General features: G+C 42.5%; 1 protein-coding gene across 3 annotated transcripts in view; it reads right to left on the reverse strand.

The window, feature by feature from the left end:
• Window positions 1–24203, reverse strand: part of IQGAP1 (IQ motif containing GTPase activating protein 1) — a 45631-nt gene extending 21428 nt beyond the window's left edge. The window contains exons 1-22 of one of the 3 annotated variants that reach the window (XM_072345134.1): window positions 24162–24203; window positions 23462–23839; window positions 21896–22173; window positions 19804–19903; window positions 19005–19161; window positions 18128–18205; window positions 17276–17352; window positions 15665–15732; window positions 14297–14410; window positions 13804–13982; window positions 13079–13169; window positions 12447–12610; window positions 12130–12214; window positions 10739–10902; window positions 10344–10504; window positions 9698–9822; window positions 7055–7218; window positions 3658–3748; window positions 2300–2467; window positions 1737–1879; window positions 1229–1399; window positions 25–108 (exon numbers count right to left, since the gene is read on the reverse strand). In XM_072345134.1, coding sequence (XP_072201235.1) covers window positions 25–108; window positions 1229–1399; window positions 1737–1879; window positions 2300–2467; window positions 3658–3748; window positions 7055–7218; window positions 9698–9822; window positions 10344–10504; window positions 10739–10902; window positions 12130–12214; window positions 12447–12610; window positions 13079–13169; window positions 13804–13982; window positions 14297–14410; window positions 15665–15732; window positions 17276–17352; window positions 18128–18205; window positions 19005–19161; window positions 19804–19903; window positions 21896–21947 — 2436 coding nt within the window. In that variant the 5' untranslated portion in view covers window positions 21948–22173; window positions 23462–23839; window positions 24162–24203. Of the gene's footprint in view, window positions 1–24; window positions 109–1228; window positions 1400–1736; window positions 1880–2299; window positions 2468–3657; window positions 3749–7054; window positions 7219–9697; window positions 9823–10343; window positions 10505–10738; window positions 10903–12129; window positions 12215–12446; window positions 12611–13078; window positions 13170–13803; window positions 13983–14296; window positions 14411–15664; window positions 15733–17275; window positions 17353–18127; window positions 18206–19004; window positions 19162–19803; window positions 19904–21895; window positions 22174–23461; window positions 24093–24161 lie in introns of those variants that run through there. The other 2 variants (XM_072345135.1, XM_072345133.1) reach the window with 2 other exon arrangements.
• Between the last annotated feature and the right edge of the window lie 14 nt (window positions 24204–24217).

The following is a 24217-nucleotide window of genomic DNA, read 5'->3' on the forward strand; positions in this document are numbered from 1 at the left end:
TAAAAATCAGAGAGTCTCTGCTACCTTCACTACTTGGTCCTTGTGTGCTCGTAGGTAATCCAAGCGGATTTGATATGCCTTCCTCTGTTTATAGCCACGCCACTGGGACTGAAAACACACACAAAAGGTGCACTTAATTCTCAAACTGAAGAGAAGTACTTATTATTTTATGCTTCTTTCTGCAGCTCAGCTTCCACTTCCCTTTGGCTAAATAAAATATAACAGACACGCTCATCTTACAAGATATATGCAGTAAGAGATACGCAGTGAAGCATTAACTATTTCTTCCATCAGCTGTCATTGTGACAGACTTCGCACCACCCCCCATTGAAGAGCGTGGGTTTTCAGAAACACAGCTGGAGAACAAATGTATAACTAAAGCAAATTCACAGAAATTCTTCCACATGAGTCACGTGGCAGAATCAGTTGCTAGAAGGAAGAGAGATGTAATATAAGCCTTCAGAGTGAATTCTACTACAGATTCTTGGAACAGAAACTAGACAAGAGACTGGGCTACATTTAATGAGAGAGAGAGTGCTATTTTCTTGAGTGGCTATGGGATTCTTTTCTTTGTTACAGGCAGAGCATGTGCTACCCAGGCAGGTACAAACACAAATAGACAGGTCAAATAAAGCAGTAGAAATGTAAAGCATATATTTCATTTGCAAACATTTCAGTTACAACTCTGGAGAAACGTTTTTCCATCACTCTCCTGCAAATGTACTCAACATTATGCTGAATAATCACATCAGCCATTTCACAATTCTCAATTCTGTCTTCAGTTCTCCAAATCCCCGGACAAATGGGAAGAGGAAGGGATTCTTACTCAGTTATGCTGGAAGCCATGCTGCCTCTCCTCAGTTCATGAGAAATTGCAGTGATAATACCATGTGATGATAAATTACTAACACAAAGACATAGGACAATATAAAGTACATCATATTTCCAAATCACTGAAACAGACAATGAAACAATAGGTACAGATCCTTCAAACGTGCTTTTTCTCTCCACAGTTCTGCTTGAGGAGAGTTTATTGCTCATATACCACAGAGAGAAATAATTTATATACAGCGATTCTTAGGGAGAAGGAAATGCCTTTCAATAACTTGCAAAATGAAGAGAAGATAATTGTGTGTGGCAACTGAGTTGATCAAAACCAGTCAATAAGCATGTGTATAGAGAGCAACTGACAAGTACATATTCCAAACAGAATTAAGGGATTGCATACCTGGATGCAAGTGATGGCTGGAACTTGTTTCTTCAAAAAACTCATTCTGGAGTTGAATTCCTGACGAACAAGATAGCCTCTACAACAAGCCTGAAGCTTCACAATCAGATTCTCATTGGCCAGCCACAACTGCTCTCGGTTGTATGCTGCTGTGACTCCAGATATAGTGCTCTGCATTAGTTTTACAGTAGAAGGAAGAGCCAGGAAGAGAAAATGGAGATGCAAAAATGAGAAGTTACACAGCAGCTTCTGTACTGTGTTCAAGAGAAACTTACAAGTTGCTTTTCAGTAAACAGCAACACCACAGTCGTGTACACCTTTATCACCAGAACAAATTTTCTACAATAGGACAAAGAGGTTTTGATATGCAGAAGTAGACAGTGAACAGTGAAATAAGCTACAAAGCTTGTTAACACTGTCACTGTGATAAAACACTACCTCTGAAAGCTGCGGTAAGGCCTGAAATAGTGACAACTTCAACTTAAGGGAAAAAGAGCATGTACTTTACCTGTATCTCCTCCCGTGACAGCTGTGTGTCATTTTGCACAAATTCAGTCGGTTCATCCCATCCTCCCTCTTTGGTCCTCAGGTTATGATAATAATGATAGCCTCCTCTCACCCAGTGTTTCACCCATTCACTGCCATTGCCTCCTACAAGCAGAAATGGCAGTATGTTGAAAGCAAACAAGTGTCTGTCTTGCTCATATAGCAATACTACAAGAAGGAAATTCATGTACAGAGGCTCCTTCCTCAGGTATTCCTTCCCAGCAATAGAAGGAATACCTGAGACTCCAATGAACTACCTCAAGAACTACCTAAGCACAATACATTCTACAAGCAGAGAATATTTTACTGTAAAGTTTTTATTTCCACCCTGCCTTTTTTTCCCCCCTTTCCTTTAATCAGACTTTAGTTTACAAGGCAGCCTCAATTTCCTATAACGTGAGATTCTAACAAGACACGCATAACACAAAACTTCTCCTCACAGGCTTTTTTTACCCCCTCTGGTTTCCATTCTAATGGCAATGATCTTGAACTTATTGCACTAACAGTTAGCAATTTGGGGTTCACCTGTTGCCATTTTTCTTCTTTTGACTTCTGCCAACTCTCGCTGGTACGTCTCTGCACATTCTGGAGTGACTCCATACAGCCCCACATCTGGTGAGCGCAAGGCACTCAGGGTACGGCCAGTGTCTCCGTGATCTACTGCCTCGTTAATGGCCAGAATTCCTAAGGAAACTTCAACAGCACAAGGAGGCAGGTTACTCAGGCAGTTCAGGAGCTTAGTGACTCACAACAAACTTAACAGAAGAGAGCAAGGCAACATGTGAGCATAAACAAATACATTACTCTATACATGAAATGCTGATTAAAAAAAGACAACTTGGTGTACAGCGATTTTTTTAGTACAGAGTGTGCATCTGTATATGGTGGTACAGTGTCTGAAAACATAATTTTTGCATTTAGTCCTACTATGGTGCTGATTTATCAACAATTTTTCTCTACAATGTTTTATCCACTCACTCAGCTACACTCTGACAACAGCTATAGTTAAGCAGTTTCTTCTGGCAGAGCCCTGTCACAGTGCACAGCTGACCCAAAAAGAGCCTTTCCAGCGACTGCAGCATTCCTAGCAATAACAGCAACAACACGAACACAGAATAATTCATAAACAACATAAAGATGAGGAAAGAGTGAACCCAGGTCTACACCAGAACTCTGCTACAAACACAGTAGGAAATCAGCCACAGGAATCTCACTGATTCAGCAAACACGAGATACAGTCAATTTCAGCACAGAGTAAATATCTGTTCACATATGTTCAGATAGGTATCTGAAGATCTTACTCAGTCTCAAAGAAATGTACTTTAATCCTGCTTTTGACCAAATGTTCTTTGGCATAGTCCACCTGCCAACTGCACTAAAGAAGAAAAAACAGCTACCACTGGTATGTATTTTCATCTGCACTTAATGGGAAAAAAAAAAAAAAGAGGTAGTTTGAAACTACTTCAAAGAAGTATGAAAACTTCATGGAATTAACACAACAGAACAACACAAATGAAAGCTAAGGTGCGCCAGAACTGTGCACATGAACATCCTCACACTTGACTACCCAACCACAGACAGATACAATTATCTGCAAACATCAAACTACTTGACAGAGATTCAATAGGTATTCCTGCCAATGAAGTAACATACAAGCAGAACTGGAACAATGACACATCCTTCCAAAAATATTTTTAAAAAATTGAAATTTCAAGACTGTGACATTCACTGTTGAATGAAGAAAAAAAAAATACACCCACCTGAAGCAAAAATTTGTTTTAATTTCCTTTGCACATTTACACTTCTTGCTCACATTCTTTCATTTGCTGACAACTATTTGGTTGACAGTAACAATGAATTACAGTACTTGCCACAACACTTACATCTCTGTGACTCTTCAGTGTCCTTGTTAGCCCTGTGAATCCCATCCTGAATTTCATCAAGCCAAAGCACAGCTGTTTCATCCTGAGTGTCCTGAAGAGAATATGATGAGAAAAGTGTTCACAGCATGAGGAAAAGAGTGTCATTGGTTGTGCAAAATAAAACAACTGTTCTGAGCAATCGCAGTTTCATGGGATACAGGAAGCATTTCGGCACCTTTCTAATCAATTTCAGCACAAGGCCATAACGTGCATTTGTTACTAGCAGAAGAAACTGCAGCATCACCAGGCCAAAACTCTTTTCAGGAAAAGGAACTCCCAACAAGAAATTTCAACAATGGTATCACTCTAACAAACAAACATCAAAACAGCCTAATGCCAAGGAATCTGTACTGGCTAGTCCTAAAGCTGTATTTGCAAAGATGTGCTTTTCTAAGGAACACACACACACAAACAAACATACAAAAATCTCACAGAACAGTTTAAGATTGAAAGGGGACCTCTGAGCTCACCTGGTACAATCCCCTTGCTCAAGAAGGGACACCCAGAGCATGTCATCCAGGACAGACCATATCCAGATGGCGTTTGAACATTTCCAAAGAGGAGACTCCAGTACCTCTGAGGGCAACCTCTGCTACTGCTCAGTTACCTGCACTGTAAAGTGATTCCTGAACCCCAATTTGTACTCAATGCCTCTTGTCCTCAACTGCATCCTCATTTCAGGTTTTTATATACACTGAAGAGACTCCCTCCAAGCCTTCTCATCTCTAGACTAAAGAGTCTCATAATTCTCAGCTTTCCTCTCTAGAGAGGTGCTCTGGCCCTATGTTGGCCTATCTCCAGTACATTCATGTTTCCTCTACAGGGGGGCAGGGCAAAACTGGACACAGTACAGGTGCAGCCTTACCAATGCCAAGAGAAGGATCATCTCTCTACTGAAGCCTTCTAGGCAGCATAGGCACACTGCTGAGTCACATTCAATTTCTTGTCTGCATACCAGCACCCCTAAGTCCTTTCCTGAAAAGCTGTTTTCCTCTTAGGTGGACACAAGCATAGTCTAACAATAGTCCTTCCACAGTACAAGGCTTCAGAGAGTTCTTAAGGGAAACTTAATAAGTGGCAATGCACATACATGAGCAATGACTAAAAACCAATGGGTAACTATCAAGTTGCTCTTGTCCCCGACCACAAAAGTTTGAAGATTTCTGTACCAGCAAATCAAAAAGCACTGTATATACTGTGGGTAGATATGAATACACAACGGTAAAAGCATGTTTCAAGCCTCAGTTTTAACAGACCATTTGCTGCGGAGTACTGGTCACACGGGGTCTTATATTTTGGCTGAAGAAACTTAATTAAATAACGTAACACGCAGAAATTTTCTAAGAGACAAGTGTTTACCAAGGCCCAAAACACACATAATGAACAATGGTCCAGCAGCTGCCAAGCACAGCTCCTCCCCACCCACTGTTGCTTCCTGGAGGTAACTATGGAAAGAAATCTTAAGAAGCAATTGCCATCCCTCTAACAACTCCTGTTGTACAAACAGAACACAGGAAACATTTACTTCTGATGTGGATTAACAATCACTCTGCACAAAAGAGCCACTATATTCCAGTGTTAAGAGTTCCAGGGCAAGACTGAAAATTAACATTTCCTTACATACCCACCACATTACCCACTGCTTTGGTTTGAAACTTACATCCCTTTAACAGACAAATTTTATCTGAACACCCAAGGAATCCTGTGACTGCTTGAGCAATGCAGAAATTCCTGTCTGGGGAAGGGCAGGAGACTTAAAGAAACAAACTCTTGGACTGTCAACTCTACCAGCAGAATCATCAACCTAAGGACTAGCAAAAGCCATCTGATGCTTTCCCATGCATTAACTATCACAGGTTTTCCAGAAGGTACACACAGTGTAACACACTACAGGATTCAACGCTTCTCTCAGTGCTCATCACATGAGAAATATGCATTGTGCACAGACCCCCTGCCTTGGGCTGAACTATAATCCCTCTCTGTCTGTTGTACAGAAGTCACCAGCTATTAAGCAACAGTTGACTCAGGACAGCAACTGTTCTACCCACAATCTTAGTATGTACTATGATCTCACAATTTCTGAAATTAGTGCCATGCAGCAGGGAAGAGCCCTAAATTGAACATATGCCTAAATAAGGTAATTTCACACCAGCTGAAGTTACCAGTCCAGCCTGGCAGAAGCACACTAAGAAGAATCTGTTATTTCATTCTGACTCAGTAGGAGGAAATGCTTCAGCTCAAAATGGGTTCCTGAGGAACTCCTTCAGGGCCACTGAGGAAGCTGCTTAACAATTTGCATCACTAGTGCATACGGTTTCCAGACATTACCATCGTGAAGGTTTATACTTAATCAAAAACCAAAGAAAACAAACATACAAAAAAACGACCAGTGTTGAACACAGTACCATCTCAGTCTATATGCTAAAATCCATGCTGGAGTTAGAACAATGAGCTCCACAACTGAAAAGATATCACAAAAAAAGAAATTAAACACTCTTTGGCCACTGAAAGGAAGCACATCTGCTACCTCTTTCTAAGTATGGAGAAATAAAATAGCAGCCCACTCACATATTCAAAGAAATCAGTAACATGTACACCACCCACACAGTTTCATCTTCTTTCCTAAACCAGTAAGGTGCGATTGTTTTTTCTCTCTCCATTTTCACCTGTACATATAAATCAATTGTGCAACTCCATATACGTAAGTAGAAGTCCTCAGCTACCACAACAGACAACAACCATGCAAAAAATACATAGCATCTGCAGTGTAACCTAGTGTGTGACAGGCATCCATACACATTTTACTAGTAGCCTCTGTTTTGTTTTCTATTTTCCCCTCCCCCTGAACCAATTCATCACAAGTTGGTTTGGTTTTTTGTTTGTTGTTTGTTTTTTTTACTATTCCTGAAACTTTATTTTTGCTTTATGTAGCTACACCTATGGATACATTTAACAAAGAACACTAAAAATGAGAGACTGAAGGAGACCTGAATTTCCAAATGCAAAACTATTAGAATAAACACTGTCTTCTTGCAAAAACAAACGAAACCTAACTCCTTATACCTCCAAAAAGAAGGTACATACGCCATTCTGGACCTAAGATTAGCTAGAGCAATCCACCTCAAGTGGCTAATATCTTTAAGCTTTAATCCTATTTCTGTAGTTCACAAAGATTCACGTATTATGTCTGCATATCTCCTTCCCCTACATATAAAGATCCAAGCTGACCAGGTAAGATCAGAATGTAGAATATTCACTCCCCTTCACTTCCAGCTTTGTTTCCCAGCTTTTAAGATCAGGAATGCCCTCAGTACATAGATGCAAAGGCTCTTTGAGAGGTGCTTTTAACTACACCCACCTGTGCTTTCTCTCTCTTAGCCCGAAGCAGTGTGTCCTGATAATGCTGAGCTACTTTTGGGGTTACACCCTCCAGTTTTGCTGCAGGAATCTGTAAGGCTTGCAGAGTTTTTTTGGTGTCTCCTTCATCCAGTGCCTCGTTGATAAGCCCAATTGCCAAAATCCCTAGAGAGAAAAAGATAGAAGAAGAAATACAAAGATCCAGTCCTTCACCATAATCATAAACTGTGCTTTAGAGGAAAAGTGCTATTAGTGCTAAACGAAATGCCAGCTGAGAATAGCAACATTTCTAATAGTAATCATTTTCTACTGGTAAAGAAAGCAAGACGACTACTCCACCCTAAAAAAAGCCACACATTTCTGGATATGGTAATAAATAAAGCAAAAGAGGGAGAAAAAAAATAAATAAATCCCCCAGGGAGACCATATGAATGGACAGAACTGAGTTCTCCGATACGTAGTTCAGATCCACTAGAAGAAAATTATCAAAACCTCAATGGCCAAAGCTAGTAAAGTTACAGGTTTTCAAGATTTTGTCTCCTTCAGAAAAAAACCTTCACACAAAGCTAAAGATTTGCACAGAACGCCATTCAAAAATACAGTACCTTCATATTTTAAAGATCAATATTTATTGGATGCATGTTTATTAGCTGTATTACAAGAGATGTGGGTATGTCAAATACAACAAGGACTACAGTTCAACTAAATAAAACCCAACATTAATAGGTAAGCTTAAAGTTAGCTAAATGTGAAGAAAGCCTGTGTCATACATGCCAAACTCACAGGAAATCACAAAATAATTTTGGTTGGAATTTACAGAGATCATGTGATTCAATTCCTCGCTGAAAGAAGCAACAATTAAAATCACAGTTTGATAGTTAAGAACAAAGATCTTCTAGAAGCAAGGAGCTCAGAGTGGATACAACGTTGGTTAATGTATCCAAAGATTGCAGCTTTTTTCTTCTACATGCAGAAGGAGAACCACAAAGTGGAACATTTTATTAGTAGGAACTGCTATTTGGATGGAGCAAAGATTAAGGAAAAATACACACTAAGGACACCACAAGAACCAGGATTGCTAAAAAGATGGTATGATTGCTATAAAAAAGCACCATTTAAGGCCCCATTTAACTAACTATACTTTAATGACCCATGTATTTGACCTCAAAAAGCCAGTTGATGTCTTTCTGAATTTCAGTTTTCAGCACTGTTCCTCACAGAATTCTGAACAAAACGTCCAGCATGTGACTAGACAAAAACATAACACAGTGAGCGAATGAGTGGCTGATGGGTCAGGCCCAAAGGGCTATAGCAAAAGGGGTCACATCAGTCTGGCAGCCAGTCACTCCAGGGGTTCCCCAGGGCTCTATTTCAGGGCCAATTTTCTTTAATGTTTTCATAAAGACTTGGATGTAGGACTAGAAGGTGTTATGAGCAAGTTTACTGTCAACGCTAAATTGGGAGAAGCTACTGAATCTGTCAAGGGTGCAGAGGCCTTGCAGACAGATCCTGACAAATTAGAGAGATGGACAATCACCAATAGCAAGAAATTTAGCAAGAGCAAATGCCAGATTCTGCACCTGCGAAGCAGCAACCCTGGCTACATATACAGACTGGGGGAGGAGATGCTGGAGGGCAGCCATGATGAAAGAGATTTGGGGGTCTTGGTTCACAACAAGTTGAACATGAGTCAAAAGTGCTCCCAGGTAGCCAGGAGGACCAACAGTATTCTGGAGCACATCAAGCACAGCATTGCTAGCAGGCCAAGAGAAGGGGACTGTCGCCCCCTACACTGTATTGCTGTGGCCTCACCTTCAGCACTGCGTACAGTTTGGGGCACCACAGTATGCAAAGGACATAAACCTATTAGAAAGCGTCCAGAGGATGACTACAAAGATGGTGTAGGGTCTAGAGGGGAGTCATATGAAGAGTGGCTGAAGTCCTTAGTCCAGAGAAGAGACTAAGTAGAAACCTCATGGTGGTCTACAGCTTCCTGACAAGGGGGAGTGGAGGGGTAGGCACTCATCTCTCCCTGGCAGCCAACAACAGAACCCAAGTGAACAGCTTGGAGATGTGACAGGGGAGGTCTGAGTTGGATTTATCAAGAGGGTGATCTGGCACTGGAACAGCCTCCCCCATGGCAGTGGTCATAGCAATAAGCTTGCCACAGTTCAAGAGGCATCTGGATAATGCTCTCAGATATACAGTCTGATTTTTAGATTTAGATGGTCCTGTGTGGAGCCAGGAGTTGGACTCTATGATCCTTGTGGGTCCTTTCCAACTTGGGATGTTCTGTGATTCTATGGAACTTGTTATCTACATCAAGCCACAGAGATATACTTCAAGAACATTATGAAGACACAAAATGCTTTCCTTTTACGTATTATTCAAAGTTATAGCTGATAGTGGACCAGGACTACCATTAGAATTCTTTCTGTTCTGTACTCCATTTTTTCAATGCACACAATTTCACTTTTTCTGCGAAACTGGGACACTGGATTATTTGCTTTCTTAACTGTGGCTTTCAAGGATGGAGTGAAATGTTTTCATGTCATTCTGAATAGTCCTTATTCTTCTACATGTACCCAGTTTTAGCACACCTTTTGAACTAAGATCAGTCTAGTACTAATCAAGCAAAACTTACTTTCATGTTCTTCATGCACAGCTAAGTTCACACGATCCACGCATGACTGGATATCATTCCACGTGATAAATTCATTTTCTTCTGTATGCATTTGAGCTTTCAGCTTCATCAGATCATCAATATACCTGTCAAAGAACAAAAATCAAAGCCACCAAGTATCACATCATGAAAAACTGGCCAGGGAACACACAAGACAGCAATGAGAACTAAACACAAAATGGGAGAAGTAACACAAGGGTTAAAACTGACAAATACGAAAGAGGTTATAGGAAAAAGGCAAAAGTCCATGAGCAAGGCAGCCAGCTCCAGTGCAAAACAATCAAGAAAAGCACTAAAACACCAAATGACAGTTACAGGCAAAAAACACAGTGGATGAGCTGGCCTAGTACAATTAAGAACCTACTAGTACCAGAATGTAGCTTTGTTGTGAAACCTTGATAAAGGTCCGAGAGACAATAAATAAATCAGATTACTAAGAAATGGTAAATACAAAGACAAGATTCAGAAGCCAAGAGAGAGAATAAATCAGCACTGCAGTAAGCAGTGAAAGAACCTGAAGTGTAAGGAGAAAAAAAAACCACGAACAAAAAAAAACTCTCACAAATGTGAATAATATCAAAAACACATTAATCTTCAAAACACTGACCTCTGAGAGTTCTCATCCTCAATGTTTGTCAGCCCTGTGACAGGATTGCTTAGTTGTTTCCATACTGTACTCACATCCCCAGAATCCAAAGCTCTATTAATCACAGCCACAGAAGAGAGCATCTCTATAGCAACGGATAATTCTGCATGAGTGAGGCTACCCTGCATATGAAGAACACAGATCAATTATATTTGCTCTTCACAAACTATTGCTAGAACACCAGGAGATTAAAATAGAATCTTACAGTGCCAAATATCTCAAGACTTAAGTATAAGCATCACATCAGAACAGACGCAGTTCTACGAGAACTCAAGACAGGCACATTTAATGAAACAGACAAGGTAGATATGGTGACCCATATCAATTCACAGAAATAAAAGAGAACAATTACTCACATCATGGCTTTGTTGTTGCAAGGTAGCCAGCTCCTTCTGATAAAGACTGGCAGCAAATGCATGAACCTCTGGTAGCTGGGCCTCTGGATTCATCATTTCTGCCATAGTCTTCTCAGCATCACCCACTCTAATTGCAGCATTAATTCTGGCCACTGCTGCCAGCCCTAGATGTTCAGAGAGGCAGTGTGTCAAAGAGGCAGCACAAGAACAAGGAACGCAGACAGTTTTGGGTCCCCAGTAATGTAAGCACATTTACTGTACTCGATAATAAGTCCATAATAAGTCCCCAAACCTTAAAAAAAAAAAAGTAATTCCCTCACAGGCTTTCCAATCAGTACTTACCCAGCTAGTCTTGCATTACTGTAAACAGCCAGACTACACAATGCCTTCTTTAAAATAAGACTCATTCTTAACAGTTTCCATTTTCATCTGATGTATCAGAGGACTGTCTTACCAACTTGTACCAATAAGAAGCCTCAAAATTGCCAATGTTTTTCACAGGTAATTTATAACAATTTTTCCTTCCTGTATCTATTAGTGGTTAAGGCAGTACCAGACACTCTACAGTGTTCTCTACACTCTACAGTGTTTTAAAGTTAGCACTTTGGCTAATTTTAAAACAGCACAATTAAGTAAATAAACCTGAGCACTATGGGGAAGCAGTAAGGTATTCTGAAGGTAACCTCCTAGTTACTAGACGTGAACAATCTCCCTCTTGTAATTTAAACAGCCCGTAATCAGATCCATATTAGCTTTCTTTTTATGTTTTGTAAATTGAATTAATTGCTATTGTACAGACAGAATTCAACACTAACAGCTCCTGGAACTTTCTCCAGATGAGGGTTTTACATGGATCAGAAGCAACTGATTAAAAAAAAGAAAAGAAAAAAAAAATCCAGCCACTGTGATTTACATTTTATTTACTATCTGATACTTAGAAACAGATAGCCTTTTATTTATTTAAAAAAAAAAAAAAAAAAAACAGCTAAAAGTCCCGTAGCTCAAACCAAGTAAGACTTCTGTCAGTAGTCAACACAAACTAGTTTTAACACCTCATGGAGCAATCCAGACTTCCTTCACAGATACATAGAACAAAATCTAACACAAACTGCCTAGAAAAATCATTACGGTGAACACAGTTTCTATGTTGCTCAGCATTCATCTAATTTGCTGTTATCCCAAGCAGTATTTTAAGAGCTCGATAGAAGACACATGAGCCAGCTGTCACAATTATTTTTTGTGTTTTAGTAGCCTCAAACTACTTAAAGAACATCCATATTGGTCTAAGATAACCCTGGTGTAACCTCACATAAACACAAATATTCTATTTTCTCATCCTTCTGATCATATCCTACTGATACTTTGTTACTCATGTTTTTGCCACTCCTTACTTTGCTGATACTGTTGTGCTGCTCTGTTAGCAGCATCCACTCCCAACTGTAAATCCTCCTTCTGCAGAATACCTGCAATGCCAGCCTGAGGGAAAAAAAAAAGAAAAAAATCAAGGAGAGTGAAACCACACGAGCTCATTCACTGCAAGTAGCTCAACAAAAGGAATAAACAGCAGGAAACAGCCTTTCCTTAAAGCACTGTAATGCTACCTAAACTCTGCAAATAAAGAATGCCACATACACATAAAAAAATAAAAATGGAAAATAAATACAAATGGAAATCAGCAAACACATGGTGATCCAGGGCTTTTGCATACCTCCTGTTTCTGCTGCCTATCACTCAAAAACTGCTTGAAATACCAGTCACAATTTTCTCGTAGCAATCCTCGGAGTCCCAGGGCTGGTGTCGCCAAAGCTTCATACAGTGCTAATGCATCTCCTTGTTCCAAAGCTAGGTCAATCTTGGATATGGCTGCACACGCTAGCAACAGTAAAGCAGAATTTTCAGAGAAATGCTAAATGAACAAGTCCCGTCACTTATATAACCTAGTGCTTGGAAATACTCTTAGATCTGATGGGTGTCAAATTAGGCATGTAATCTGAACAGAAGACTTCCAAAGCCAATTGCAAAGCAGTAATTCAACGAGAGGCTGAAGGATAACATGCGTTACTCAGTGGGATAGGAGGGTGGGGCACATGAAGCTCCAGAAGCAACAAAGACAACCAACCCATCTTCTTAAAGAGCAGCAGAAGTCAAAATAAATACAGCTTACAGCTACATACTTACCAGTAACATGTTCAAACAAACAAAAAACACAACAGAAGAGCTGCCTTCCATTTATGTTAGTACTCCAAAAGCTTTCCACTTGATATCGAAAGCAAGGAAGAGCACAGATATCATTTTTAACTATGCTTTTAAGCAGAACTGTTATTTTAGCACAATACCTACTGTTCACTTTATTGATGTTTCCCTGAATCTCAGCTTGAGTCAGAAGTTCTTCATATACATCTCTCTCTCTCTCTGAATTTTCTGAGGAAATCTGAAGATAAAATAAAAATGAATCAGTCTCCTTTGTCTTTACAAAGACATTTTATGATCCCGTCACGGAAAAAGTCAATGGGTATAACCTCCTGTATAGAGCTATGAAAGAGGGAGTTCACCGATCTGGGACCTACCCATGCTAAAAGTCCACACAAACTCCAATACAAACAGTACAGAAACACCTTAATCCAGTTTACAGGCTCTATATAAACAAACAGTAGAGCTCCAGAATGTGGAAAGCCAACAACATACACAGAGTATTTGTTATGCAGCGTTCTAAGATTACCCAAAATCTTTCTGAGGGTCAGTTGGTTATTCTCACCATTTCACTGTTGTAAAAATAAATCAATATTGTCTGAAAATTCCCCATGTGTAATGGATGATACGAAAGCTGCACGTACATATGCAACCCATAATTCAGACAGCTGAACAGAGTAATGCAAGTATCACTGCCCATCTTCTACAATAGGAAAAGATTGCTGGAGCCAATACAAGAATATCAGCAGGAATAAATCCCCCTAATACTATTTACACAGGACTGTAACACACACACTCTGCATTCCCCTACAGTTTAAAACTATAACGTAAAACTGCAATATGAACAAACAGCTGGTTTAAAAGGATTTATTTACCCTGTTTTTAGCATTCTCCATCTTGTCTTTTTTTGCTCTGTAGAGAGTGTCTTGGTAAGTAGATTCCAAGTGATCATCAAGATTAATTAACATGGCATTAGGGTTCTTCATTGCCACAAGTGTGTCAGCTGGAACCTGGTGGTCAATTGCCTCATTAATGGCAATGACAGCAGCATGTACTGAAAAAGAAGTCACAGCCTGTTAGGTACTTACAAACATAACAGTCCTGTTTAACATTGAGAACTTAACTGAAAAGTGAAAAAGTATCTGGAAGGTAACCACAAAGCAAAACCAGCAGGGTTCTGTGCTCCTGACACAAAATAGTGGCCTACTTCCAAGTAGTATATGTCAGCTAACCAAACCAGTGGATCGGGCGCATGTCAGTCCTCTTCCATCTTCCAGAAGGTCTGTATTTTCTTAAAGCAGGGGGCATTAAAACTGACACTTAGTATACATTACGTTGATCTGAATAATCACATAAAATAAAACCTACACGCTGCTTCATCCACGGAGAGTTCATTTGCTAGAATTCCTCCAATCTTGCTGAAGGCAGGCATCTGAATACCGTACTTCTCCAGTTCAAGCCTCATATTACTGATTTCTTCCTCTGAAACATATATTAAAGAAGTGTTGCACAGTCTAAAGTACATTGGTACTATATGGAACAGCTGATCATAGCCTGAACCTCCAATGACCACCCGAAGCAAGCAGTGAGTCAGCCGCAGAAGCACAGGTAAAGGTAATTCAGCTGTGCTACCAGAAGGGGTGGAGCCTGGCTGTGCCCCTCTTGGACCCCCATTTAAGGACTGACTGCCACTAAGGAAGGATCTCTCCTTGGTGGAGTTTTGCTGCAAACCTTCAACACTGGTGAGCATTTTCATTTACTGCTATCTTTCCACTATGATAATCTTACTTAACCAAACATCTGTTTAACCTCTGTTTACTTACTGATGGTACAGGTACCAGCTCTGCAGTGTCAGCTGTTGCTACAGGAAAAACTAAAACTACAAATCATTGTTTCATTTATACTTAGAGTATAACTCTGTAAAAGTAAGCAAAATAAATGGAAACTGCTGTCATTTTGTACACCTTCCTAAAATTTGTATTTATCCCAAGAATTCATACAGAAATATTCTGTGTTCTTTCCCGTGAGAAAACATTACATAAACTCAAAAATGTAGAAACACACTCCATTATTTTGAGGTGCTTCAGAGATGGTGGCCGGCAGGTCAGGAAAATGCCCAAACAATTCTTTTTTTTTTTTTTTTTTTTTTTTCCCCCATCCTGCAAAAAAGGGGATGGAGAATATGGAGACACACTGATGATAAATGCCAAATAACCCAAAAGTGATGCTGTAAGTTTAGCCTCTCATAGGTATGATTAGTAAACGCTTTGCAGGAAAACAAAGCCTTTAAATCGGATGTGTCCCCAGACAGTAATCTCACCAATACAAAACACACGATCAGGCACTTCTGCAACAATCAAGCAACTGAAATCCTGTGGAGGCACTTGTGTGTGCACGCACAGCTCTAAACTGCTAAAGGAGACCAGAACTGCTTACTAAGTATCAAAGTGAAACCTCTCCCAAGGGGATAAAAGTGATGTCAAATCATCTTTCAACAAGAGTCAAAAATTCAGGAGATGTTATTTGTAAAAATACCATCAGAGAACCAATGACCTGGCTAAGAAGCACCCAAAAAAAGCCTTCTGCTTTAACTTCTGGAACAGCTCACAACCATTACTCTTTAATTTGCATTTAGGAAACCTATGTTAACCGTCCTTCTGTTGATCTTGACAATATCTCCTACAGCTGAAATAAAGGCAGCACACGTTGGTACAAATTTCGTTTTTTTATTTTTACCTGTGAAGTCCACCTTCCCATATAAATCCTGAATTTGCGGGGCAAGACCCAATTTGAACAGGTACAGGCTACAAAAGAAAATAAATGATGAGAATGAGTAATTTCTCCTCACTGTTAATTTTAAGATATCATAATTTAAGAGATAAAAAGATCAAAGGAACCATTCAAGCATACCAACCCATTTAACAGCTCACAACTACCAATAAGGTACAAGCTGATCCTCCTCACTCCTTCCCTCCTAAGCTGCACGTGACTTGCTCACTACTTTGAAGTCCATGCAGAATGAAGATGGAAGGGACCTCTGGAGGTCTTCTTGCCCAACCCCACTGCTCAAGCAACATCACCTTCAGCCAGTTGCCCACGGCAGTGTCCAGACAGCTTTTGAACGGTTCCAAAGGAAAGGATTTCCTAGCCTCACCGGGCAACCTATCCCACTGCCTGGTTACCCTCACAGTAAGTAGAGGATGCTCTGAGATGCACCTCTTGCCTTGTCCTCAGAGACCACCAAATAGAACCTAGCTCAGTCTTCATTACACGATGCCTTCAAATATTTATACACATTGATCAGATCTGATCCTTCTTGCCCCTGAAGGCCTTCTCTTCTCCAGGCCAAACTGACACAGCTCTCCAGCCTTTCCTTATACAAAAGATGCTTCAGACCCTGAATCATTTCAGCAGCCTTGATGGACTCTTTTCAGCAGCTCCATCTCTATTGCACTGAGAAGTCTGAACTGGCCACAGTACTTCAGGTGTGGCCTCATCAGTGCTGTGTCAAAATAGTCTTAATAAAGTGATGTGACTTACTGACTTACCAGTGTGACATAAACACATTCAGTTAGTCATTTTTTTTCCCCTGTAATTTCAGTGAATTAATCTGACTAACAAAGAAGCTCGATGAGAAATGGAACTGATGCAAAGCTAAGACAAATGGGACTGGGGAAAGAGAAGCAAGTTGTCTGCTTGCCTCTCAAGCTGGCTCAGCACAGCTCATGGATCTGTACCCTCTAGCAAATTATCCGATCATAAGGGAGCATTAAAAATAAATTTCTAAAAAAATAAATAACCATGCCGCCTCAGATGGAACTCAGTTTTAACTGGAAGAGGTTGCCTGGAGAGATGCTGGAAGCCCTGCCCTTGGACATGCTCACGGTCAGACTGGACCAGGGTCCCAGCAACTCAATCTAGCTGTAGACATCCCTGTTCGTTGCAGGGGAGGTGGACTAGTAAGACTGTAAAGGGCTCCTTCCAGCTCGAAAGATTCTATGATTTTATGACATTAAAAACACACACTGGTTAGCAGAAAGACGTGAGATGCTGGAAAAGATTGCCTGAAGAACGTTGTAAGATGGCCCATCCCTGGAGGCATTCAAGGCCAAGTTGGATGGGGCAGCCTGATACAGTGTGGGGCAACCAGCCCATGGCAGAGGATCAGAAGTAGATGATCTTTAAGATCTCTTCAAACCTAAGCCATTCAGTGTAGATCTTCACTCTAATCTGGTACAGCAGCTCTGCTAGAGAATTCACCCTTCAGCCCAGCCTTCTTTCCCTCACCTTCCAGCTTTCCGGGCAGATTTCAGAAGGAACTGGAGATTTCTGTCTAGCATACCTTACCTGAGTGCATGAATACAATAGATACAGCGTGGCATGTTCTTGCGATCATAGATATCTGTGGTTTCTGGGTAGAATATCTGAAGATAAAACAAAATTAGCAGTCTGAATGATACAGCCACTACATAATCCAGTGTCCTAACTGTGCTAAGACCAAATCTTCTGCAGTACACTAATGAAACAGTCTCCAAAAACAAAAGTCTTCACACTTCTATGACCCTAGCATGACTCCCATGGTTAAAGTCACACTTTTTTTTTTTTTCAAAATCTTCCACCCAAACCAAGGCTCCTTTTTTCCTGCCTAAGTTCTACACACGTGTAAGTGCATTCCCCTTTCCTTCATGTGCCCACATAACACTACCATGGTCCACGTATTTTCAGGCAACAGTATTTATTAAACTCCTCTGAGCTATCAAGCCATTCCCATAGCGTAGCAGATAATTTATATTTAAGCCATACCCGAAACCAATTCCGAATGAACAAATTCAATTTTGAGAACCTACTGTTTTCTACTGCACTGCTTCTTCTAACACAGATTTCTGAAAAACTGCCAGTCTAACAGCAGCACAGATACTGTACAACAGAATGCAGAGTACAAACAACGTAGTATAGACAACATGCAAGATTTGTGGTATGGGATAGAAGAAGCAACTATTATGCACCTAATCGTTCTCACAGCAAAATGGAAGATTTCATCAAGTTCTCAGATAGAAATTCTATACAGATGCAAGTCTAGAGCACAAAAAAGTAACCATATGAACTCTGTTGGTTTTAGTGCAACAGGAAATGCTCCCACAGAACACAAAGTTACTTTTGAGATTACATACCGATTTGCACATACAACACGGAAATTACCTTAGGGAGGCCAATCTCCGCCATGGCATTTAGCCACTGAATTACATTATCAGTGTGCCGGAAATGGAGACCAGTTGCCTGAAATAAAAATAGTCAGAAACAAGAAGACATGCAAAAGAAATATCACATCTGACAATACAGACAGTGGAAAAAAAAAGTGCACTCAAAGTTAGCAGTCTTCTATATATAAAATTATATCACTTACTTACAACACAAGTTCTTTCACAGCTATAAGTTCAGACGTAAAGCTAAGAAACCACAGCCCTCACTTACCCAGTATTCTCAAGCAAAGGAGACGTTTCTCATAGAATCACAGAGTGGTTTGGGTAGGAAGGGATCTTTAAGATCATCCTGTTCCAACCCCCCTGCTATAGGCAGGGACACCTCCTTCTAGACCAAGTTGCTCACAGCCCCATCCAGCCTGGCCTTGAATGCTTCCAGGGAGAGGGCATCCACAGCCTCACTGGGCAAACCTGTTGCAGCATCTCACCACCATCACAGTAAAGAATTTCTTGTTGATACTTAACCTAAATCTACCCTCATCCAGTTTAAAGCCATTTCCCCTCATCCTGTCATTACATGTTCTAGTAAAGAGTCCCTCCCCAGCTTCCCTATAGGCCCCTTTCAGATACTGGAAGGCTGCTATAAGGTTCCCCCAGAGCCTTCTCTTCTCCAGGCTAAAGAGCCCCTGTTCTCACAGCCTGTCCTTGTAGAGGAGGTGCTGCAAAGGAGGGACATCTTCTTGTCCCTCCTCCGGACCCACTTCCCAGTTAATAACATAAAAGAACTTTCTGCTTATTCAGTCCACACCTCTGGTCTGCACATTTTCCTCTTGAGGTATCTACCTAACCCAATATCTACAACCAGCAGCTCTTACCTTATATCTAGTCTGTTCCCTATCATAGATTTTCTTCACAGAAACCACTTTAGGGGAGAAAAAGTTTCCGAGTTTGGCCAAGTAGACACCATTTCTCAATCCTTCTTCCAGTTCTGTTGTGGGAGGAAGCTCCTCATTCAGACAGGCCTCCATCCATCTGGAAGTGCAAGAAGAACAAAGTATAATTCCAATTTGTGAATATAACTCCATGCCAAGTTCCACGCTGCTACTGCTACGTCGCTCTGCAGCATGGTATTTACTTGCATCAGAGGCTGAATATCAGTACAGCACTGCCAAACAATCCGTGTCATTAACATATCAGCAGTGCTTCAGAAAAAAGTCAGGATACAAATAAACATGCGTAAAGGGTTGCAGATAAATAAGAGAAAGAGAATAACCTGTTCTTCATGTCCATCAGCAGGTAGTAAAGTAATATTACACCAAGAAAAATACAAGTTAGATAATAGTAGGAACCTGTCAGTGCTGAGAATACCAAAGCACTAGAGCAATTAAGTACTTGTCACAAAAAAACAAACAAACAAACCAAACAACCAGAACAACTTTAAGAGCACGTTAGATAAGCCTAACAGAAACTGCTACTAGGCACTGACATTTTTACCTCCTTGAGGCAGCAAAACAGCCTGGAGGACCACAGAGTTGAGTTTTTTAGTGTCCATTTCAAAATGAATCTATCCAGTCACTCAGAAACACACAGGAGGTAAGCTGCATCCAAATTATTCCCCTTACAAAATATCATGACTTTAAAAGTTCCAGACATTTGAAACCCCCTTATCCTCACCTCTTTGCTTCCTCCAGATGACAAAGGTACTCATAGGCTACATTCTGGCGCCGTCTTTCATCCATTTCCTCTGCTGTTAATCTCTCATTATCCAAGACAGCTGCAAATAGTCAGATAAATACTCTCAGACAGAAGAAGACTGAACATCTCTAGCAACTGAATAGATCAATACAATGGGAAAGGCATTACAACAAAGGTGTGATGATCAAAGAACTAGCAAAGGAGAGGTGCTATAAAGGAAGGAAGAAGACTGCTCACCCACATCAGAAGATTCCAGGTTCACAGGGGAAAGCTGCACCTAGGAGGGATTTCCAGGAGGAGATCCTTCCCCAGCGGCAGTCAGCCCTTCAATGAGATCTAGCAGAGCAGCAGCCAGGCTGCACCCCTTCTTGTCCTACAGCTGAACTGCATTCACCTGTGCTCCCAGGGCTGACCAGTCATTTACCCAGGTTTCCTCAATCAGTGGGTCATGCAAGGACTCAACAGTTCCCATACAGTATCAAAAATCATATCCAACCTTCCTCACAGGCACTGACCACAGGCATAATTTGTCTCAGAAAAATGAAAAGGCAAATACATTTGTTATTTGCAAGTAACAAGAGACATTGCTTCCTCACCCTTCCACCCTTATTGCATAAGTTTGCCATCTTCCCCCTCTGATTTCTCAATTTGACTTTGATTCAACTCTTTTCTATCTTCCAATTTCTTTGAAACTATCCTTTTTTTTCTTAATTCCTTCTAGCTTTGCCTTTCTCTTCCTCACAAGCACATCAGTGACACACCTCTCTCCACCTACCTACTGATTTTGACAGTCAAAGATTAAAGGACAACTGTGTATTTTCCCATCGTGTAATTTCTTCTATACTGCTATCTTTCATCCCTAAAATGATGGAAATGCTCTCAGCCATCACCTGGAGGATAATAATTTAGATCCACAATCTGCATATCGTCTTTGGACCGAACTCCTAAGTTATATGCCCAAATCTTTCCGATTTCTATCTGTTCAAACACTCTTTCCACTTACTGCTAAGTACCTCCTCCATGCTCTCATGTTGAAAAAGCTATATATATATTTTTTATATTTTTTAATTTTTTTAAGGTTTTATAGCTCAGCATCACAAGTAGGAAACACCTCGTACCATCATTAGTCAAACGCTAACTTGCACCTGAAACACTTTCACCAAACAAACAACGGATGAGGTGTCAACCGCAGCATTTGGGACAGAGCAAAGCCTTGCTAAGAACCGCCAGGACGTCTCAGAATCCCGCCTGAGGCAGCCACACGCCTCTTCCCCATTACGTCAGACTTTCCCAAAGTTACAAGAGCTGAAAACGGCTCCGTGCCGCGCGGTGAAGTCAGCGATCGAGGAGGAGCGCAGCCGCCTCCGCCCGCCCCGCAGACCCCACCTGCGGCCGCGCCCAGCCCGTCGCTTTCGCCATCTCCCATCCGCCGCGCGGCGCCCGCTCCATCTTTGCTCCTTTTTGACGTGACGTCTTGCACAAGCGACCGTACGCCACAGCAATGTCGAGCCGAAGCTCCCCTCTCCAAAGCAAGCATATTTTCGAGAAGATGCAGGCGCTCCACCTGGCCGCATCCGATCGATTCGGACGGTAGGCGAGGTACCGCCGCCGAAATAGCAGGGCGGCGGCCGGATCGGCCCGCCACGGCAGCGGCCCGCCGCGCCCTTCTCCCGCCGAGATCGCTCCACCAGCGCAGCCCCCGCCCCGCCGAGCTCCCCTCCCCGCGGCGGACATGTTGGGCGCGGCGCACCGCGGCACACGCGAGCGATCCTCGCGCGGGAGGCGAATGACGGTCCCGCGCCGCCGGCCCCTTCCCCCGCCGCTCTTCTCCACCGCCCGCGTTAGAGCCGTCGGGCTCGGGCGAGTTCGCGTGACCCGCCGCACCCGCTCCGCGGGAGGCTCCCCCGCCGCGCCCCCGGCCGCCCCCCGCTCCCGCGCCGGAGCCTTCGCGCCCAGCAGCGATCCCGGAATGGACGGGCCCGGGCTGGGCGACGCCGGTCAGGATGGCTCCTGGCAGCGGCACCGATTCCCGGAGCCGAGCCCTAGCTCCCCCCCCCCGCCCCGTACTCACAGCCGTAGTGCGGCCGGGACATGCCCAGCCCGTCCACCTCCTCCGCCGCCATAGCGCTGCGCTGGTCCGGGCCCGGCCGGGAGCTGGGCGCGGCTGTTCCTCTTCCTGCAGTACCGGGTGTGGCGGGGGAGGAGCCGCGCCGCTCGTTCCGTTGCCGGCTCCATCCGCCGCGGTTCGGTTGGGAAGCCGCCTCTGCTCTGCCCCGCCCGCCCCGCGCGTATCGCTGGGCAACAACGTCACCGTCCGACCCCCGCTCAGCCTCTGCTGTGCATCCAAGCCTGAAGGGCGTTCAAAGTTGTACAGTTAACGCAGAACGTAACACCGACTGTCCATTATGCAGAGAAAAGGAAACCTGGGGTAATACAAAGTCATATGCAAATAAGGCTTTAAGAATACATAGAATCATAGAATTACTCAGGTTGGAAAAGACCTTGAAGATCATCAAGTCCAACCGCAGCCTATCTCTAAAAAAACAAACAAACAAAACACAACAACCCTCCGCTAAATCATATCCCTGAGCACCACATCCAAACGGCTCTTAAACACATCAGGGATGGCGATTCAACCACCTCCCTGGGGAGCCCATTCCAGTCCCTAACCACCCTTTCTGTAAAGAAGGTCTTTCTAATATCCAACCTAAACATAGGCTCGACACCAAAGGATTGAAAGATGGAAACGTATCATTATTACAAAGAGCAGCTTTACTAACCAGATGGACAGATCGCTGTGGACCTTGCAAATACGCAAGTCTGAGTTCATTTCTCCTCTAAAATATGTATATAGAGATTTGTTATTATTATAAGTACACAGAAACGCAGCGGTATTGATCAGAACTACTGAATGATTTTCATGTGAAGACGAACTGCTTAAATTACAACTTCACAGTTGACAAAAGGTACCCAGAAGGAGAAAAAAGGGAGGGAGAAAACGAGACTGAAGAAATGATTTCTTCATGTCTATTCATAACATATAGAATAGGTGGTCAAAAATGAAGGAAACATAAACATTTAGCAGTGTTACACCAGATGCAATCACACAAATTCAGACGCTGATCAAAGGAAGCTGAACGCTCAGGAGGGGTCACACCGCTGAGCGAGGAGGGATCTTTTCCTTCTTTGTGTTCTCTGCTGCCCAGTGCTCTCAGCTGGGCAGTAGCACACAAGGGGCTCTGATGCAGTTAACCTGGTCTTATTAAGAACACAAGGAACAGCCCTGAGGAAAAACAATTTTTCCTATCTAGTCAGAACTAAATAGGAACAGTTACAGAACTCGTTTATTCAAGATGTTTAAGCCTTATCCTCCGTGTCAGCAACAGGGTTTAGCTCCCTATTTGATTTTGCTGTCTTTCACTACATTCTGTTCTATAGGCCCTTGATGCCCTGTAGAAATTTAGATGGAATTACCCTAGCTGAATAAGTCCATATATTTTACACACGCATACACAATATATGTAAACACTTCTATATAAATATATATAAACACAAATATATATAAACACAATTACTGCATACACGTATAGACGCAAAACATATTCATATATCCAGCAGCTGCCTGGGACACACACACCTGTGCGCTCACCGTCTGCAGGACTCCATCAAAACCTGAGCAGCAACAGAAGAGGAGGAGCCCAAGTCCCGACCGGTCCTGTTACAGTCATGACCTGAGGCCACGGCGGAGCCACGGGCTGTCAGAATAGCAGATGAGCACTTACTCTTTGGAGGCAAACAAGCAACCTCACCACTCAAAGCTCCAGTATCTTACCTAACACCATCCAACAGATGCGTAACGCTCGCCAGCAAGGAAGGAGTTCCAATACCACATCTCTATGTAAGTGGGTTTGATTCACTGCCAACAGCTCAGTGACTTTGCTCTCCCAAACATCAGCCTCCTCTCACCTCCAGCGCTGACAATGTTCCTTCAGCTTCACAAACTTCACATCCTGCCCTGGTTGAAAGGAAGGCACTTGGAATCCTCACTTTTTTTTTTTTTTTTTCGTGAAGGAATGCCACTAAAAGCTTCATTTTGGCTACAGAAGATCGGTAAGTTTAGATTCAAAATGTCTCCGACACGTTAAATACATAATACACATTTACACAAATAAGAGCACCAGCAGGGGAAGGATGAAACCGGGCCGAGCCCGACCGACCGACCGACCGCCCCCATCCGACTCGCGGGCCCGGCGGGCGGCTCCTCAGGGCGGCTCCTCGGGGCCGCTCCTCGGGGCTGCTCTCCGCCCATCCCCCCGCAGCCCCGCGCTTCGCCGCACCCGGTGAGAACCGCCCGCGCAGCAGCAGCGCCCGACCCGCCCCACCCCGCGCCGGC

The sequence above is a fragment of the Excalfactoria chinensis genome, chromosome 10 (genome assembly GCF_039878825.1).
Source record: "Excalfactoria chinensis isolate bCotChi1 chromosome 10, bCotChi1.hap2, whole genome shotgun sequence".
Taxonomy (NCBI): Eukaryota; Metazoa; Chordata; class Aves; order Galliformes; family Phasianidae; genus Excalfactoria; species Excalfactoria chinensis.